Source organism: Melopsittacus undulatus, chromosome 7 (assembly GCF_012275295.1).
Source record: "Melopsittacus undulatus isolate bMelUnd1 chromosome 7, bMelUnd1.mat.Z, whole genome shotgun sequence".
Taxonomy (NCBI): domain Eukaryota; kingdom Metazoa; phylum Chordata; class Aves; order Psittaciformes; family Psittaculidae; genus Melopsittacus; species Melopsittacus undulatus.
In genome coordinates this window covers 43,257,800-43,275,102 of record NC_047533.1, presented here as the reverse complement: position 1 = coordinate 43,275,102, position 17,303 = coordinate 43,257,800, and the positions used below count along the sequence as shown (strand labels likewise).

Here is a 17,303-nt window from a genome sequence, read left to right as displayed (position 1 = left end):
GGTAAATCCCTGGAAATTCTTCTTTTTGGAACCAGCTGCAAGTCTGATGTCAGATTGGCCTTAACTTTAACTGAAAGTTATATGTATATTAACTGATATATATGATTGTAAAGTAACACACATGCACAGTAAAACAATAATGTAACATTTATACTGTGCTGCTGATTGTTTCTTTCTCATTGTCTCAGATAAGTTTGTTTTTCTCAGCTGTCTTTATGAAAGTAAGAATTGCTACCTTGGCAGATGTGTTTCCTGGTTTAGGATGTCTTTAAAGTGTTATGCAGAGGACTAATGGATTAGACTTGGAGGGTAAAATAGTAGCTTTTTCAGGTTTTTGAGGATGGAGCCAGGCCTGGAGTTAAAAAAACTCCAGCTGAACTGGACACAGTAGCTCTTATGATTGCTCCCAGAAGCTACCGCTGGTGACTAATCAAGAATCTGTTTCTGTTCTCAGCTCCCCAGGTTGTATGTTGCTACCAGCATTGGCCTAGCCAATTTCTCAATGCCTGGACTCAATGATTTCTAGTTTTCTTTCGTTCTTGTAAAGTCCAAAAGCCCTTATCTGGCAGTAGCAGGAATTGATAATAAAGTAAGATGTTGCCCTCTGCTGGTGGTCTTTAGAAAGAGGTGGAGGGGGAATAAAAAAATCATTGAGTGTAATGCTTTAAAATGGAAATTACTTTTTATTAAGGAAAAGGTTTTTCTGTACCTGTATATTTCCACCGTCAGCCCCATGTTTTTGTTATATATTAAATATCAATTACAGTTACATAAAATAGTAAGTACCACTATCAGGAAGACATAATGCTGTCTTAAATGTCAGCTTTAATGGTTTTAGCAGTTAGCATTAGTATGTTTTGAAGACCACAATTTTGAATTTTTGTACTGAGTTATTGGTAATGGTTTTATATAAAAGTCAATTGTGCAAATGAACATAAAGCCTGGATCTGATTTCCATAGCAACTGTGCTCAACTTAAAAGTAAAAATACATCTTCCTGTTTCCTTTCCTAGTGCTAGTCCTTGTAACCCACCTGGCATTGAGGCAAATTCCAGCAGAGCAGTCTGTAGCCCACTTTCCATTAGTGAGGAGTGAATTTGCTTGTGTGTTAGGCTATGGGGCTAGTTGTAGAGGTGTTCTTAATGAGGGGAAGACACTGAAGCCACCACACAGCAGCTTCTCCAGTGCATTGCTAGCATTATAGGAAATGGCAGATCTTGGCAGGTGTGACAGTAACTGAAAGAAGTGGAATTACTGTATCATTGATCCTTGTCTTATAGGAATGGAGTCAGGAGCCTTATTCCTTTTATGTTATGTATGGTGAAGAGGAGTCTGAATATAAATGTGTTTTTATTTTTGTTGTGTGGGTTTGTTTTTTTTTTTTAATCTCCTCATATTGAAACCAGAGGTCCTCTTGCCCTTGGCAGAAACCTTCCTGAAGCTCTGATTTTAACTTTCATTTAGTGTAGCTTCTTGAGGTCTAGCACAAAATCCTGGTGGCAAACTTGGTCCAAAACATTTGAGCAGCCCTGTGCAAGGTCTTGCCACCTGGACAAATTGGGTGGATTAGCAGGTAGCTGATAAAGCCATGCTTCAGAGAAGCCTGATTTCAAGGCGAACACTTCTGATGGATAAAGAAAATTGAGTTGGTGGTTGCCTCCTGGCTGCTGGTGATATCAGCCATAGTTTGGTTAGACAAAGACAACTTGAGTGTTCAGTAATGATTGTCAGATGAAGACAACTGGGTTAACTGAACGTGGTAATAGACATTTCTTGAGTTAACCCATCTTTGTCTGATAAGAGATCTTGCCTTATTTACTATCTATGCTTACCTCACCCAGAACTTCGGAGCAGAAACCCTTCAACTGATAGAGGATTACAAGCAGCTAACAACAGTTATACTCTCCCAAACAAATATGTGGAAAGCAGGATATGTATGGCCTTAGTTCTGTTTAAAAAACAAAACCCCAACAGTTCTCCAGGATAAATGAACTAGCAAGTAGGTAGTTCCTGGGGGGAACTGAGAGGGGGAACACACTTCTGTTGTAGTTTTTACCTCTCATTTTACAGTTGTATTTTTAGTGAATACATTTTCTAGTTCTTTGCTATCCCATGCCAAAAATAAATGCTCATGTTAGTGAGGTTGACTCCAAGTACATAGAAGTGCATGTGCCTAGCCCAGTAGGGTAGTTACATGCCTCTTTTTTCAGAACCTTATTTATTAAGCTAATATTGAATCCTTTATTGCTTTTCTTATATTGGTCCTGAAAAAAGTAATTTAGATTTTATCTGTATGAAAATTCATGTGTTTAACAGAAAAAGTTACTGAAATAAAATGACTAATGTGAAAGAAAATATGTAATAAAATAGAAAACAGTATAGCGGGATCTATATTCCTTTTCACCCCCTGTTGTGTCAATTTCCAAGTGATCATATCTTGTAAGCATCATGTAAATAAAATCCTTAGTGGCTTTGAACAGAAAGAAGCTGAGTAATAGCAGCTACTCACAAAACCATTAAAACCCTTCTGGACAAAAAACAAGTAGAAGTGCTTTTGTTAGTCTTTGTTTTAAATTTTTATGAACTTGCTGTGAAAGAACTGTCTGATTTGTGTCCATAGTAAATGCTGTTTCAAAATATGTTGAATTTAGGCTTATATCACAACCAAACATAAACATGTGATTGTTTTCCTGTATAGGTGATCTCTATGGTGCCATAGGCTCTCCAGTGAGATTGACTCGAACTGTTATTGTTGGAAAACGCAAAGAGTTGGTGCAGCGCTTGCTCTATGTTCTAACTTACTTCATTCGGTGCTCTGAGCTGCAGGAAAATCAGCTGACATGGAGTGAGAAGGCTGGGGTAGAAGATCAAGTGCTAAATGGAAGCAAGATCACAACTGCCCTAGAAAAGGGAGAGGTAGAGGAATCTGATTATGTTGTTGTCACTGTTAAAAATGAACCTGCTCTTGTGCCTCCAATCCTACCTCCAAAGAATGATGGAAGTAAGCACAATAGTGTTGCAGAGTGGGCACATGACCCAGAAAGCACTCATGCTGTCCCAGCCTCTTCAAAAGAAAAGAAAGAAGCAATAGGAAAGGCCAGTCAGAACTCCGAAGCATCTGTTGACTGTCTAACTAGCAGTTTTCATAAGGGAACATCTGATGGTAGGAAAAGAATTGTCACTGATACAGGAGTTGTATCCTACCACTTTGAAGAGCCATCTAAATTGGATGACTTAACAGAGATAAAGAAGAATAGGAACCAGAATGAGAGTAAAGTGGAAAACCAGTTGTCCGTTAGGTCATCTGCCTTACCTTGTCCTGAAAGGTCTGGCCACAGGAGCTCACACTTGGAAAAGGTCACTTTTCAGATTGGAAGTTCAGCATCACCAGAGTCAGACTTAGAAACTCATAGAAGAGAAATGGAAGCAAATCTGAAAGCGTTGAGAAAAAATACAGAGGTGATACATTGTACCTCAAGTTCCACAAATCTGCCTGTGAATGCTTCTCAGAATCAAAAAGAAAGTTGCGAAGCTGCCTTTATACCCTTCAGTAAACATGATGTTTGTTACGCACAAATCTCGCCTTGTGTGGGGAAGGAGAATATACTTCACCAACATACAGGAAGTAAAGAAGCTGAAATGAATTTTGTGAACACAATATCTAGTGAACCACTTTTGCCCACAGATAATTTGGAAACTGTAAAATTGCCAAGCCTGAAAGAAACTAGAACTTTATGCTCTGGCAATCTGGAGAACTATTCCCCTAGCTGTGTAGAAGTAGGTTCTGCTGTCAAACAGGATTCCCCTAAAGTAGGTGCTAAAGATGTCCCCTATGGGGATGCTGGAAGTAAAAGCTCCTTCAGAGCTGAAGGGGACATTCCAAGGAACGAGAGTTCAGACAGTGCTCTTGGAGCCAGTGATGAAGAAGGTGATTGTTGTATTCCTGATGAAGTACATCATGATAATGTCAGCAAAAGACTTGAAGAGTTTGCAGAAGTGGAACTTCCTTTACCAAGGTAATCTAATTTGGAACTAAATGGAGTCAAAAGCTGTTGCTACTTCAGAGGTGTTCAGGGTTTAAAGTCTGAAATCCTCGATGATCTTGAGTAAGTTCCTTGCAAACAAATCCATAGTAGACAGTGATGTGGTTAGGATTCTTGTAACCAGAGTTGGCAAAAAGAAAACATAAGATGGAGCAGGGTTAAGTAGTGAAATTTGTGACAAAGATGCCCTTCATATGTCTAATAAAAAAGGTTGATTACTTTTTTATGTAAGCTGCCTGAAACAGTTAATGTAGACAGAACATCCGAGGACAAGCAAATTTGCAAATCAAAGACAGATATTAAATAAATAAATAAATGCATCTTGTTTGAAAACTTTGGAGCTTGTTGATACTTAAGGTAGGTAACTAGAAAGTTTGCTGCTTGGGCTGAGCTGGAGAAAAAATTTTGCAGTCTTAGCTGCAGAACATGGATCTCGTACATATCGCAAGCTCTAATACATTTAGCTTTGCCTTTTTATAAATTCAAAGGAATTGATACCTTGTTCAAGTTCAGCTTTTAAAATCTTTCTTTCAAAGAGCACCAGTAATTGATTTTGTGTATTTTGAGTACAGTGTTGATTGATACTTACAATAGAAGCAGGGATGATAAACCAAACTTCTCATTCATTTAAAATCTGAATCAGTTTGTCAAGCAAGAATCTTACGTGCTTTGTATTTCTGTATTTCAGGTCAAATACAATCAGCAGTCAATGTGTGAAAAATTTTGGAAGATCACTTCTAGGTGGTTACTGTCATACGTATATACCTGATCTAGTGCTGCATGGGATAAATAATGATGAAAAACTCAAGCAGTGTCTATTAGCAGACCTACTTCATGCAATGCATGTGAGTTAATGTACTGTTCTGAGTTATAGCAGTAGTGATATTACCAAGATCTACAGAAGCAGGTCCTTTGGATAGCCTTCTTTCTACTTACTGTTTGTAACAGCCACACCTGTCTTCCTTCTTGGAAGATGTAAGCCATTAATGCGTTGTGTACAAAGCCTGTTCACACAAGAATCGTGTGCTTTCCTTTATAGTGTCTTAAGCTTTCTCTTCAGAGATAAGCGCAAGGAAAATTGTTTGCAACTTCAAGTTACAAACAAGGAAAAAACTTCAAACTGCTTCTCAGTCACAATAGCTGGCAATTATTTGTCATAAAATTATGTACAAGTTGAAACAAGTTGGATCTTATTTTGCCATTGGTGGCATGTGTTGCAAGGGAGATGAAGTCTTGTGGAGGCCTATATTATACTAAACTGTAGCAGAAATGACTGACTACAGAAAAGTGATTGTCTATAGGTAGAAACTTTGCCATGTTCTTACTCTACTTCAAGTACTCCTAAATTATATAATTATATAATTAATAACTAACCTTTCACTAACGTAACTGTGACCTTGATGTGCAATTTTAAATGTTTATCTAGTAATCGTCAACAGCTGCTCTGCAGCAGTTGATCATCTTGCTGGAATAAGTTCATATACTACCTGGAACAGTGATGCACATGTATGTAACTTCTTTAAACATATCAGATTGGTCTGATTGATTGTGCAGAGCAAAATCCTTCGTATAGCTCTGAAACTTTAAATATGCTTTCATCATCACTGGATCAGTAAAATTATTATTCTTTCCATTTTGGAAGAAACTTATCTTCTCAGGAAGGGTGGAATATTTGAAAAAAGTATTGGAGTAGTAATTTTGAAGCACTACTTAAATGCCTTGATCAAATTGTCAGTTAAGACTTAACTGACCCAGTGTTGAGAGATGTAAAACTCTATCACTGAAGCTGGTATTCCTTGTCATTTTTGAGATGGCTTTGGTTTCCTGTTGGTTCACTTTCTTATTCCCTGCCTCAGTGTGACTAAAAGTGGAACCTCAAACTGAGTTGCAAAAATGTATGTGAAAGTGTCACATAATGTTTATATTCTTTATCTGTTGCAGCATCCAGTGCTAGATGAGCCCATAGCAGAAGCTGTCTGCATTATTGCAGACACAGATAAATGGAACGTACAAGTAGCTACAAGCCAGAGAAAGATGATGGACAATATGAAGTTAGGCAAGGATGTTTTGGTTTCAAGTCAAGTATCCAGTTTATTGCAGTCTATTTTACAGCTTTACAAACTCAACGTCCCAGCTGACTTTGTAAGTATTTCTTTACTGGAGACTGTAGGTAATGCAAATTGCTTAGCTTAAGTAGGAAGAGCAGAGTTTTGCAAACTGTGTTGCTGTACCGATGAGCTAATCCTGAAGTGATACAGAGTTGACACAATATATTTGAGAGAATGAATGGTACAGGCCAATAACAGATCCTGTTTTATCTGTAATTTACATGTAATAGGTCATATTAAAGTTAACTATTCAAATGCATATGACAAAACTGAAGTTGTTCAGGCAATTTTAGCATGGTTCTCGTGTGTTTATGATTAGGGCTCTTAAATTTGGCTTTTATTTTTTGTGTTATTTCCACACTTCCATTTACGTTGTTGAAGCTTCTATCAACCCAAGCCTGTTTCTAGCATGCAACTTTCTGTTCTTGGGCTTTTGATCCAACTCCATGCAGGGGATGCCTCTTATCTCTCTTTCCCAAATAGTTGTGCCTCTGTGTTTACTTGATCCTTCTGTTTTATGCATGTTTTAGCCAACTCTGTCAGCAAGTGCTGTCTCAGATAACCTTGCCAATGTCTCCATAGAATTGCTGGGAGGAGACTGAAACCTGAAAACACCTGGAGGCAGATGGGTTGCAGCAGGGGATTATCCTATTGCATTATCCCTGTCCCACAACATCCGTTCCTGTCCTCATTAGTAGTTGAGTTCATCAGAGCAAATCAGTAATACTGGCTTTGCTGATTACAGCAAAATTACCCACAAGTCTCACAGTGGTAATTACAATGCAGTTTTATCGCACAATTGTAGGTGAGGGGAGACAGGGTGGATTTTTCAGTAGTCATCCCTTTTTCAACTAACTGAATTGGTTTGTCCTTCAGCAGATAGTCTTGAGAAACTTTGTAGGAGCCTGTGTAACGGCTGTGCTAGCAGATGGAAGAGGAAGATAGAATTAAACACTAACAGCTGTAAATGGTATTAGTTGCACTGTTTTGAATAAAATTAGTGGTATTGATTACACTAAGTTCTTGAAGTCAAATGCTAGGCAAAATATGTGGTATGCTGTCATTGTCTCTGGATTCTTCTGGACACTGAAAAATACACAAGTTTGGTTAAAATGATATCGTAACATTTGCATAGTAGCACCTTAAGTTTTGGCATTTTTAATCTGAATAGTTGATTCTGCAACTGAATTGTTCTTTCCTATGTTGCCCTTGCATTTGTGTATGCAACTTTTGTATGCATTGTATGATGCAAGAGGGGTTTGGAGGTAGAATATTTTTCAGGGATCTTTTATTTTCATTTTTCTTGGAAAAAGGCACAGTGAAGTGACAGTGCTAGAAGTTTGGAAATTTGCTATAATCCATATCAGAGACACTTTAATCCTTATGTTAGTGGCTTTTGCAGCTCTTTACTAAAACAAAACCATCAGTGCATGGAAGCTGTATTCCACTAAACTCTAGGGGGAGAAGTGTGACTCTTTTGTTGTGATTCTATTGATTTAAGCTTTGACAAAAGCATATTGATCAGAGATGAACATAATGCAGTATGTTTGAAGTTTCCTTTAGGAGTGCATTCTTTTTTACATGCAGTTACTGCTCAGATGAGTTAAGGTTTTGAGTTTTGTGGTGTAACGAAAAACAAAGCCCAGCTTTTGAAACTGGATGAAAGGCAAGTGGTGATACCTTTGTTGTGGCACGTCAGACTGGTAACTGTACTGCAGAGCTTTGCAGCACACCAGCAAGGGAAATTATGATCATAGCTGCTGCATATAAGCAATATGTCAAGTTTTACCTGCACCTTTAAACTCATTTTAGCTACTTTCCTAGAAGTGACTTGATGTTTGTTTTTTTCCATTTAGTCAATGAGGAAAGCTGCAGAGGAAGCTGACAGTACAAAAAAAAAAAACCAACAAAAACAAACCCAAAACTTGAACATGTTGAACAAAATGGATTCATGTACTAAACTTATGGGGAGGAATGTCTTTTGATTCTTTGTATCAGGAGGAACAGATAATCTTGCATATAAAGAATCTTAGAATAATGTGGGATTCTTCCTTATTATTTCCTTGTTTACTCTCTCACATATTAAAAAAATATAAAAATCCATAATCCTTTGGCATAAGTACTGAAATCAAAATATGTTGAACTGCCACTTTGTGAATCAGCTGCATGCTCCCCTCAACCACTGGGGAAGTGCTTGTGGGCTTTTTGTGTTAAGGTTGCCTGTAATGGAAAAGAATATTTCCCTTTCAGCTAGAATCAGAAGTGTTACAAGTATACTGACTTGACTGAAAACTCACTTGAAGCAAACAGATAAACTACACTCAAAAAGCTTTCCTCCACTGGTGTCAGTGATCTTGTTCTACTACTATGTAGCATGTTTTTAAAATGCCTCTTTATCTTCCATGGTTAAGACCTAATATAAACTCAGAGAATCATTAAAAATCTTCATCTTACTCCAGACCAGAAAATACATGGCAGACTACTTACAAGTCTTTTCTTTGCTTATTATTTTTTAATTACCAAAACTGGTTTCACAGGATCTCATTTCTAATACTTACGGCTTTCATTCAACTTGAAAAGCACATTGGACGATGGCCTGAAGCTATTTGCTGCTACTGTTTCTAATTGCTGTCTATGCCTGCCAGATGATTATATATGTGATAATACAAGGTTCTGCATGCACTTCCTGCTTTCATCTCCTGGAGTTTGGAGAGCTGAACTAATTTAACTTTTTTGAAGTGGTCATCATGGTGGAAATAAGGAATATATCGATTTGAATATACCTTTGTCCTAGAACAAAATACCTGATAAGGCATCCTACTACTCATCTTGTGAAGACATCATACCTACTGTCCTTGTCTTATGAAAATAAACCTCTCTCTTTGAAGCTAAGGTTCATCTACTCTCCTGCGGTTGGTGTATGAGAAATTACCATGCATCACATGACTATATTTAAAGATAATACATGTTTCTAGCATGCTACTGCTAAAGTAAAAGGGGAGTGATTAAATTGTTTTGTTCAGTTTGAACTATTACCTTTTGGCAAGCAACGTCAAATGTCTAAGCCATTTTAAACTAGAAGTACCTAAAACTAATTAAAACAAATGTTTAAAGAGGATTTGTAACCTAGCTTATATTGTAGTGAGTAAAGAGCTATGAAATTACAACAGATAATAGTGTCTTCTAGTACTTAGTTTCTTGAATGCAGATCCCTAGAGTGCCAATTTTAGGAACTGTTGTCTAAGCTGAGTCATTCATGAAATATTATACTGACAACAAACATCAAGTATTGATCCAGGTATTCTGGTTTGATTCTTAGTAAGATGTCTTGAGTGTCTTTGAACCTGGTTAAAACTATTTAAGTCAGCAGAAACAATGTGGCTGACTTTAATGAAAAATGGATGTGCTGTCTATGGTGCCTGAAAAAGCTAGGATGCCCCAGTTTTATGAGGGGGTTCCCCTTTGAGGGGTAGTGATAACTTTTTAATGGTGCCAGCACACTTGTAACAAAACCAGTTGCCTCTTCTAGATTTTTAAATGGAGATTTAGTTTGAAAGACATTACAGCTAAGATAAAAGATAAAATTATATGCTTACATTCCTGTAAAGTTTGCATGCGATTGTTAAAGCCATTCTGAGGTTTTTGGTCTGTGTTTACAGTGCATAATGCATCTTGAGGATAGACTACAAGAGATGTATCTCAAAAGCAAAATGCTTTCAGAATATCTGCGAGGACATACAAGAGTGCATGTAAAAGAACTAGGAATGGTATTGGGGTGAGTATTACAGGTATTGCTTAATGACAAAACCTGGGGCTGTTATTTTCCAGTTTCTGATGTTGGTATCTTGTTCCCATGAGATCTTGCTTCTTCGTATCTGGCACTTTATTGTGTATCTAATAAAACCATCTGGAAATCAGAAGGAAATAGTTCTACAGCAAGAACCAGTTACTTGTCATTCCTAAATGTTCAGAATGAAGAAAGTTTGGATTTTGGGCATTAGGGTGTTATCCATGCATTCATATGTACTCTTTCTGTCTCAGTCTCCTTAGTGAAAGCTTCATCCCAACAAATACTTGAACATTTTTGTGTAGGTGATGCAGTTGTATCTTGAGCAAAGACAGCTTCTCAAAAAGCAAATGTAAGAAAAGCAGATGTCCTCTTTGGCAGCTGTCTTCTAACAATAGTACTTGATTGGCATACAATCTTTAGGGATGCACCTGCTGACAGCAGAAGAGGGGGAAGGGGAAGAAGTGAATACACATTCCCAAGAAGATGGGTTTTAGCACTGTAGGTCAAAATTTATCCAGACTATTCAAGACTTCATACTGGGAAATGTAGTTGTCAGTAGTGAAACCCAGAAACAAGCACTTTCTTCAGTGTGTGCATATGTGTACAGATATATATAAATATATAGATATGTCCTGGCACTTGAGCAGCTTTACATTTGAAAATGGTTGGAAACTGAACATAGTGTTTGAGAGAGATTCCTGGTACTGTTATTACATAATAATGAATTAATTCCAGCTTTTAGTCGTCTTTCAGTAAGAGTCCTACTCCATGGTGAACTGAGTTATACTCAAAACATGAAATGCAGAATCTTTCATAAGCTAATGTTTAGTACTTTCTTAAACTGGGCTTATTGATGCCTACTGACTGGTAAGACTAAAGCTGAGGCTTATGGTTTGGCAAATAAATAAAAATATTTAAACCCCAAAAGATTATATACTACTAAATGCAATACTGCTATCTTTTGACTTAAAGGACAGCATACTTCTTGGTTTTAAACATTATTACCTGTGTTTACTGGTATGTAAGTAATGGGAATAAATAATAATGTAACAGTTAACTCAGCATAGCAAGACACTTCCACTTTCTTTAAAGTGGATAAAAAATATCTTCTTGTGTTTCTCTTGTGAAGTTGATTGTATATTTTACTGTCTGTCTCTCTTTTTAATTTGTAGGATTGAATCCAATGACTTGCCTTTGTTGGCTGCTATAGCAAGTACTCATTCCCCGTATGTTGCCCAAATACTCTTATAAATTAAAATCTCAGGATAGTCATTCCCTTAAAGTGAAACAAATAAAATGGGAATGTTGAATGAAGAACAGAGGTGCCAAATACTGGTAAAGGGGAACACTGAGGAAAGCAGGTGATGCCTGTACCTTCTACACCTTCTGATTCTGATTTCAGCTGGATGTTTTATCGGAGGACTTCAGTTTACATGACGTAAAAGGCATTCAGGTTTTTCTTACAATCTGACTTCTGACTTAAAGCAAGAAAGTGACTGCATCCTTGCATTTTATTTTTATTCGAAGGACAAAAGTTAACACTATGTGGCAGTCCAGGAGCTGCCCTCCAAAACGCTGCTTGAAACCATGAAGTAACAATTAAAAGAACAAGTGAGTTAGAATGGATTTTGTAATACTACACTTGTGAATGTGGTGTGATGCATGTTTCTTTGCTGGGGAGGAGGATGAGTTGTAAAATATGTATATAGCATTCCTATACATACACAAGTGTATTAGATGGGACATTTTTTTTCTAGCAGAGCATACACATGATTTTGTATAGTAGACATCATGGGCTCAGAACAAGGAACCTGGATTCAGCAGCCAAATGCAGTGTGGGAATGGAGGTGTTCATGAGATCGTGTGACTTTTTCCTTGAAGCAGAAGAGGTTAAGAAAGCTGTGGCTGCTTCTGTTTTAATGAGGAGACATTCAGATGAGCCCATGGCTAAAAGTGGAATGGAATGGACTTCTGAGATAGGGATTTTATGGGAAAGCCTTATGGAATTTCTGCTACAAGTTTACATTTGTTGCTGATGCAACTTCAATAACTCTCTGAGTTTCTGTATGACTGTAGTCCTGGCAACTAAACCTGTGTCTTAGTGTCATCGAGTATTACTATTTCCAAGCAGTATGAATTTGACAAACGTGTTTGTCAAATACCAGTGCTATTAGTGCGCATGCACTACACCAAGCAATGGGCACAAACTGAAGACAATCTTACTGGGGAAATAGAAGACAACAATCAACCCCTCACCAAACCTTTAGTCACAAGTATTACTTTTTTTCCAGCTACTAGTTGTCTCTAAGTAGGAATAAAAGGAGCATTGTTTGAAGTAAAATGAAATGTAGGGGGCAAACCCCAGTATTTGATATTATTATGAATGTTTGCAATTACCCTCTTTGATTCTGCAGAAATGTTGAACTATCATCTGGGTGCCTTTCCTTAATAGGTTAACTACTTTGAGACCAGAAACTACTTCTCCACTAGTTGATACTGGCCTTCTATGTTTCTAGAAAGCAAAATAAACTTTTGTATTTCACTGTTTTCATCTGGTTGATAACATGAATGTAAAAATTGACTCTTTTTTGTGTAAAGTACCGTTAAGCTGGATATGAAACTATGGACCAGACTGAGGAGAGAGAACAAAGGATCAGAACAAACATTCTTGAAGAAATGGAAAACTCGGTGTTGGACTGTTCTTTTGTGAGCCAGCATGAATGAGCTGTCTGAAATGGTGAGCTTGCAAGCAAAATGCTAGCAACACAATTGCTTGAGAATACTGAATTCTAGTAAGAAACTCCTGGTCATTCTTTGTGAGTTCTCCTCATTGGTGATGACAGTTTTTTAAGACTGAAGGGACACACTTTTATTAAAAGTGTTTTTATTTACCTTGATGTTTGGACTTTTCTACAGTAAACTTTCAGTGATTTGAAACAATGAAATGTGCATATTGTGAGCTGTTTAAATGTGATAGGGGTCTTGATTAACCTTGTGTTGCTTTTTGAGGGAAATAGGTAGACTGACCTACTGTGAAGAGAGGTTGTTTCCAAGTGGAGGATTGCTTAATATTCTGATACAATGCTTCTAAAGCTGTTCCTTGTATGCTGGGTTTCTGATCTGACATTCCAGATGTTTCTTTTATCACATTTTCATATTTGTCCCTAGTATTCTGCCTAAAAAGGCTAAAATCTCTCTATGGTTCATGTTTTCTTTTACTACTTACAGTTAAGAGAGCTTTCCCTATCTTTTGTTTGTGACTCCTATCTGCTGGAAAGTAAACTTACCTCTGAATATAACTGTCAGCAGATACCACTCTATTCCTTAAGGTTAAGACAAAGTAAGAACCTTAGAGCAAATCACATATTCCTAAGCTACCCCTGTGATGGAAAATGTGTGTGTGCGCATGTGTAAGGCTACAAAACTGCTTCCCTGAATGTATATAGAAATCCTCATGTACTTTCTCTATTCCATGACACTCTTAAATAGTAGCTGGGTTCATTAAAAGTCAGTTTCGGTTCTTTTAAGTATTGGGCTTTTATCTGAACAGACTCTGTTCAAAGAAATACGTGCTAAATATGGAAATATGTGCTCTTGTTATCACGGTGCGCTAGGAAGTCAAAGGTCAGCCAACATTCAGTAATTGCAAGACTAATGCCATGATCAGTAACACCTGATTTTACTATATCAACTATTAAAATTAAATCTGACTTTGGGCAAGACTTCAAATTAGCCAGGGGGGTGGCATGTGAGCTGATGGTCAGAAGCACTTGGATTTTCTTCAGCCCAAGCTAAAACTTTATAGTTCTTGCTGCTTTCTCTAACATTTTGCTGCTCTTCAGAATTTACCTGATGAACTATCTCTTTTCTCATAGTTTTAGTGTGGGAGGAAGAAAATCCAGGAAAAAGCTGTTTATTACCTTTAAAAGGCTCTGGACTACAGAAACTTAAATACATATTTTCCCCTCCACCAAATGTACTACCTCAGTTGACAGGATTCCACCTTCTAGGGCTTCTTTTGACTCTTAAGTCTTTAACTTGTTTTTGGTAGCATCTTGCTGTTTATGTAAATTAGTGTGGCATGACAGGGCAGTAAGTATTTACAGATGTGTTGTTAGACATCTTTAGGGCATGTTTCTGTTTTTATTTTAATAGGATAAAAAATTATATGAATGTACAGATGTGTTTAAAATTGATAATGTAGCTTAATTTTCAAATATTCCAAAGTTGGTTTTATCAGTATTATGTAGGTTTTTGTAAACTTCAATACATACTTTCTTGGTTAAGTGGGAATGCACAGTCTTTCCAAAATCCCACGTAAGTGCAGTTTACACAGTGCAATTTAAAGAATGTATGCTTTTTTTCCAGGCAAGACTAAACCTTCATACACAGAGGCAAGGAATAACTGCTAAACCATAGTATTTAATCTAAAAGGAATTTTTTGACCCCAAATGATACCAAGATCTAAATATCTTAATTATCTAGGTACTCTCTTTCATCTGCCCAAAAGAAACATATAGACACTGGTTCTGTAATTCATATTTCTTATGGCATCCTCCAGAGTTATAGATGATCTTCCCCATTCCCTACTACATGCTTTTTTACTATTAAAGTCAAAAACCCTTTTCAGACACACCAAATTCTTGTATATAAAGTTTACACAAAATGAACATTTATCCCTCAAAAATGGAAATCAAAACTGAGTCTGAACTGCTGAATATACTCTAGACCGGGGGTGTTTTTCAGGTCAAGTGGGCTAATTTGGCATACATAGCAGGTTTTCCATAGTAGAAAAAAAGAAGTGTGTTGTTATTGCATGTTTGGAGCACATAGGCTTTTTTTAGGAATGACTGAATACCAATGTCGAGCTACATGGATTTTTTTCTTATAGTTGTTTATGTACGCTTTCATTTTGGTCTATTTCTTTGCGGCATTTGGTGCAATAAACTTTCTGAAATCAACAAAAATGGTATTTGGTATGTTCCTTTTTAAAACTTCTTAAGTAACTGTTCTAGTTATTGTAGAATAGATCTAATAGTGCATGGACATCCGATAACCCAGTACTGGAGTAAGTAAATGTTGCAAGAAATCCCTTAACAGGAAGTCTTTGAAAAATTTGGAACCTAATTGAACACTATTCCCATCTTTGGAAGTTTTACCCCACTTAGCTGTGAGAACAAGAGCTCTTAAAGTGTGAAAACTAACTGCAAAAAATAATGGACAGGGATGACACTGACTGCTGGAATAGGTCCTGCAGAAGTTCTGCACACCTGTGTGGCTGGCATTTAACTCAAATGCATATGAAAAGAGCTCTCTGAAAAATGTGTATATCCCATTTTGAAAATTACTCAACCTAACAGGAATGAGTAACACTTTATGCCTACTAAGTTATTAATTGGTTGGACTTGACATGAATGAGCTTAAAATAATGAGATGTTCAGTTTATGTCCAACTCCACGCCCATGACCTCAACTTATACTTAGTATTCTGCAGCTTACTGGAAAGTCCTTATTTATGGAACAAAAACAGAGAAGAGATGGTCAACTGTAATTGTGCTGAACACCTTTGAATGCATCTGAGGTATAACCCTACTTGTAGGGTGTAAGTGCTTCTTACCTATAGACTGAAGAATTTGAGGTAGGTTTGTCAGGCAAGCAAGGATTGGAAAGAAAAAAAAACCCAAAATGAGAACTTGTGCTGAAAGGTGCTAAATGCTTGCAGTCACACATTTGAAATAAAGGGAAATGGCTGTTAGGTTGTCTACTATGACTCCTGTGTAATTTGTGCTCCTGTTACTGCTCCTGCAGAAATGGTGGCATGTTAACAGAGGTTAACCAGATTTGTTCATGAGAGTGAGGTTTTTCAGTCTGAAAAGTTCATCAAATGATGGTGCTGGTGAGTTGTAAACTCACCCCAGCTGTCTTCTTGCAAAATTGTGTAGCTGCCTCTGTCTTTCTACTTCTGTGATTTCATAAAAGGGCTTGAAACAATTTAATGGCAAAACTCTGTAACAATGGGAAGACCCCGTTGCCCTGTCCAGTCACTCCCTCTGTTGTGCTAGCTGCATCTGCAAGTTGCTTGTGCTGTGGCTTGTTTTGTTGCTCATTGAATTGCTTAGAGAGTGGTGCAGCTTAACTCTGAGGGGAAAAAAGCTGCTGATAGTTGCCTGCTGGGTTAACAAGTTTGTCTCCTGTCATTGCTAGTGTAAGGGCAAAGGAAGAGAAGGTCTCCTGCAGCTAGGAACAAGAGAGAAAAGGAGTGAGATTGTTCCAGTTCTTGCTGTCTTCAATACTTGTAGGCTGTTGGGCTGTCTCAGCATTTTGTACAACTTGGGCTTTCACCCAGGCTTTGTAAGACTCCGTGAAGCTCCTCTGCTCTGATTTCACTATTTCTAAGAAAGAAACTGTAGTGAAGCAGTTCGGTTCCGTTGGTCATATCAACTGGTTTAGTCTTTTTCTAAAGGATGCTTGCCTAGTCTCTGTCAGAATTCTTATGACTGGGACTGTGCAGATAAGCAAGAGGCAGGTGCACAGGCTGACCAGCATGAAATGGCCAAGCCCTGGCAAAGAGTGCAGACCTGTATTAATAAATCCTTATGTGGTATGGCTGTGAGGGCTGTCAAGGAGGTTTTGGAACTGAGAGCTGCAAAAAAGAAAATAATACCTAGATTTGAAAATACAAAACTCTGCAGTCAAATTTTGTGATTTGATCAAAATATGTGACTTGAAATAATATAAATATTAAAGGTAACTGTTTTAACCATTTTCATTTTCACATAAATGGCAACAAGGATCACAGAACTGAGGAAGAGATTTGCCCTGTACATAATGAGGAGTTCAAGGCTACAGCAGATGTAAGTAATCATTAACTGTATCACAAACTAAGTCTTGCACCAAAATTCTGCTAGTCTTCCTCACTCCTTTTCATAACAAAGCCTGATAATCACCCATGCACCATATTCTTTGGTTTTCTCTACACATACAGTTGGAGAGAGCCTGACTGAACATAGGATGCAGGATTTTTGACATAAAGGACATGCAGCTGAGTGACAAACCATGAGACTGTGACCTATAAGGCTTCTGATCCCATATAAAATTAGCTTAAGTGGCCACATGCTAGTAATCCACATGCTGGAAAATGACTCTTATAATAGTTGCAGTCAGTTGTCTGTCTGGCACAATCCCAAAGCTAAAACTGTTTAAGCAGTACAAGTAGAATAGCATTTTGTCTTGAAGTCCTAAAGGTCAATACAAGGCCAAAGGGCTTAGGAGTGACAGTCAAGCACTTAAAAATAAATATAATCTCATAAACTGGATTTCTTCCGTTGGGAGCTACAAGATATTCCACTGCGATTGGACAAAAT

The 17,303-nt window shown here is 37.5% G+C and overlaps 1 protein-coding gene across 6 annotated transcripts in view; it reads left to right on the top strand.

Annotated features, from left to right (window-relative positions):
• Positions 1–14,907, top strand: part of FNIP2 (folliculin interacting protein 2) — a 51,158-nt gene extending 36,251 nt beyond the window's left edge. For 4 of the 6 annotated variants that reach the window (XM_034064631.1, XM_034064630.1, XM_031048744.2 and 1 more), the window contains 5 exons: positions 2,698–4,015; positions 4,731–4,887; positions 5,984–6,184; positions 9,810–9,925; positions 11,113–14,907. In XM_034064631.1, coding sequence (XP_033920522.1) covers positions 2,698–4,015; positions 4,731–4,887; positions 5,984–6,184; positions 9,810–9,925; positions 11,113–11,191 — 1,871 coding nt within the window. In that variant the 3' untranslated portion in view covers positions 11,192–14,907. Of the gene's footprint in view, positions 1–2,697; positions 4,016–4,730; positions 4,888–5,983; positions 6,185–8,687; positions 9,317–9,809; positions 9,926–11,112 lie in introns of those variants that run through there. The other 2 variants (XR_004080549.2, XM_031048745.2) reach the window with 2 other exon arrangements.
• Positions 14,908–17,303: the final 2,396 nt, after the last annotated feature.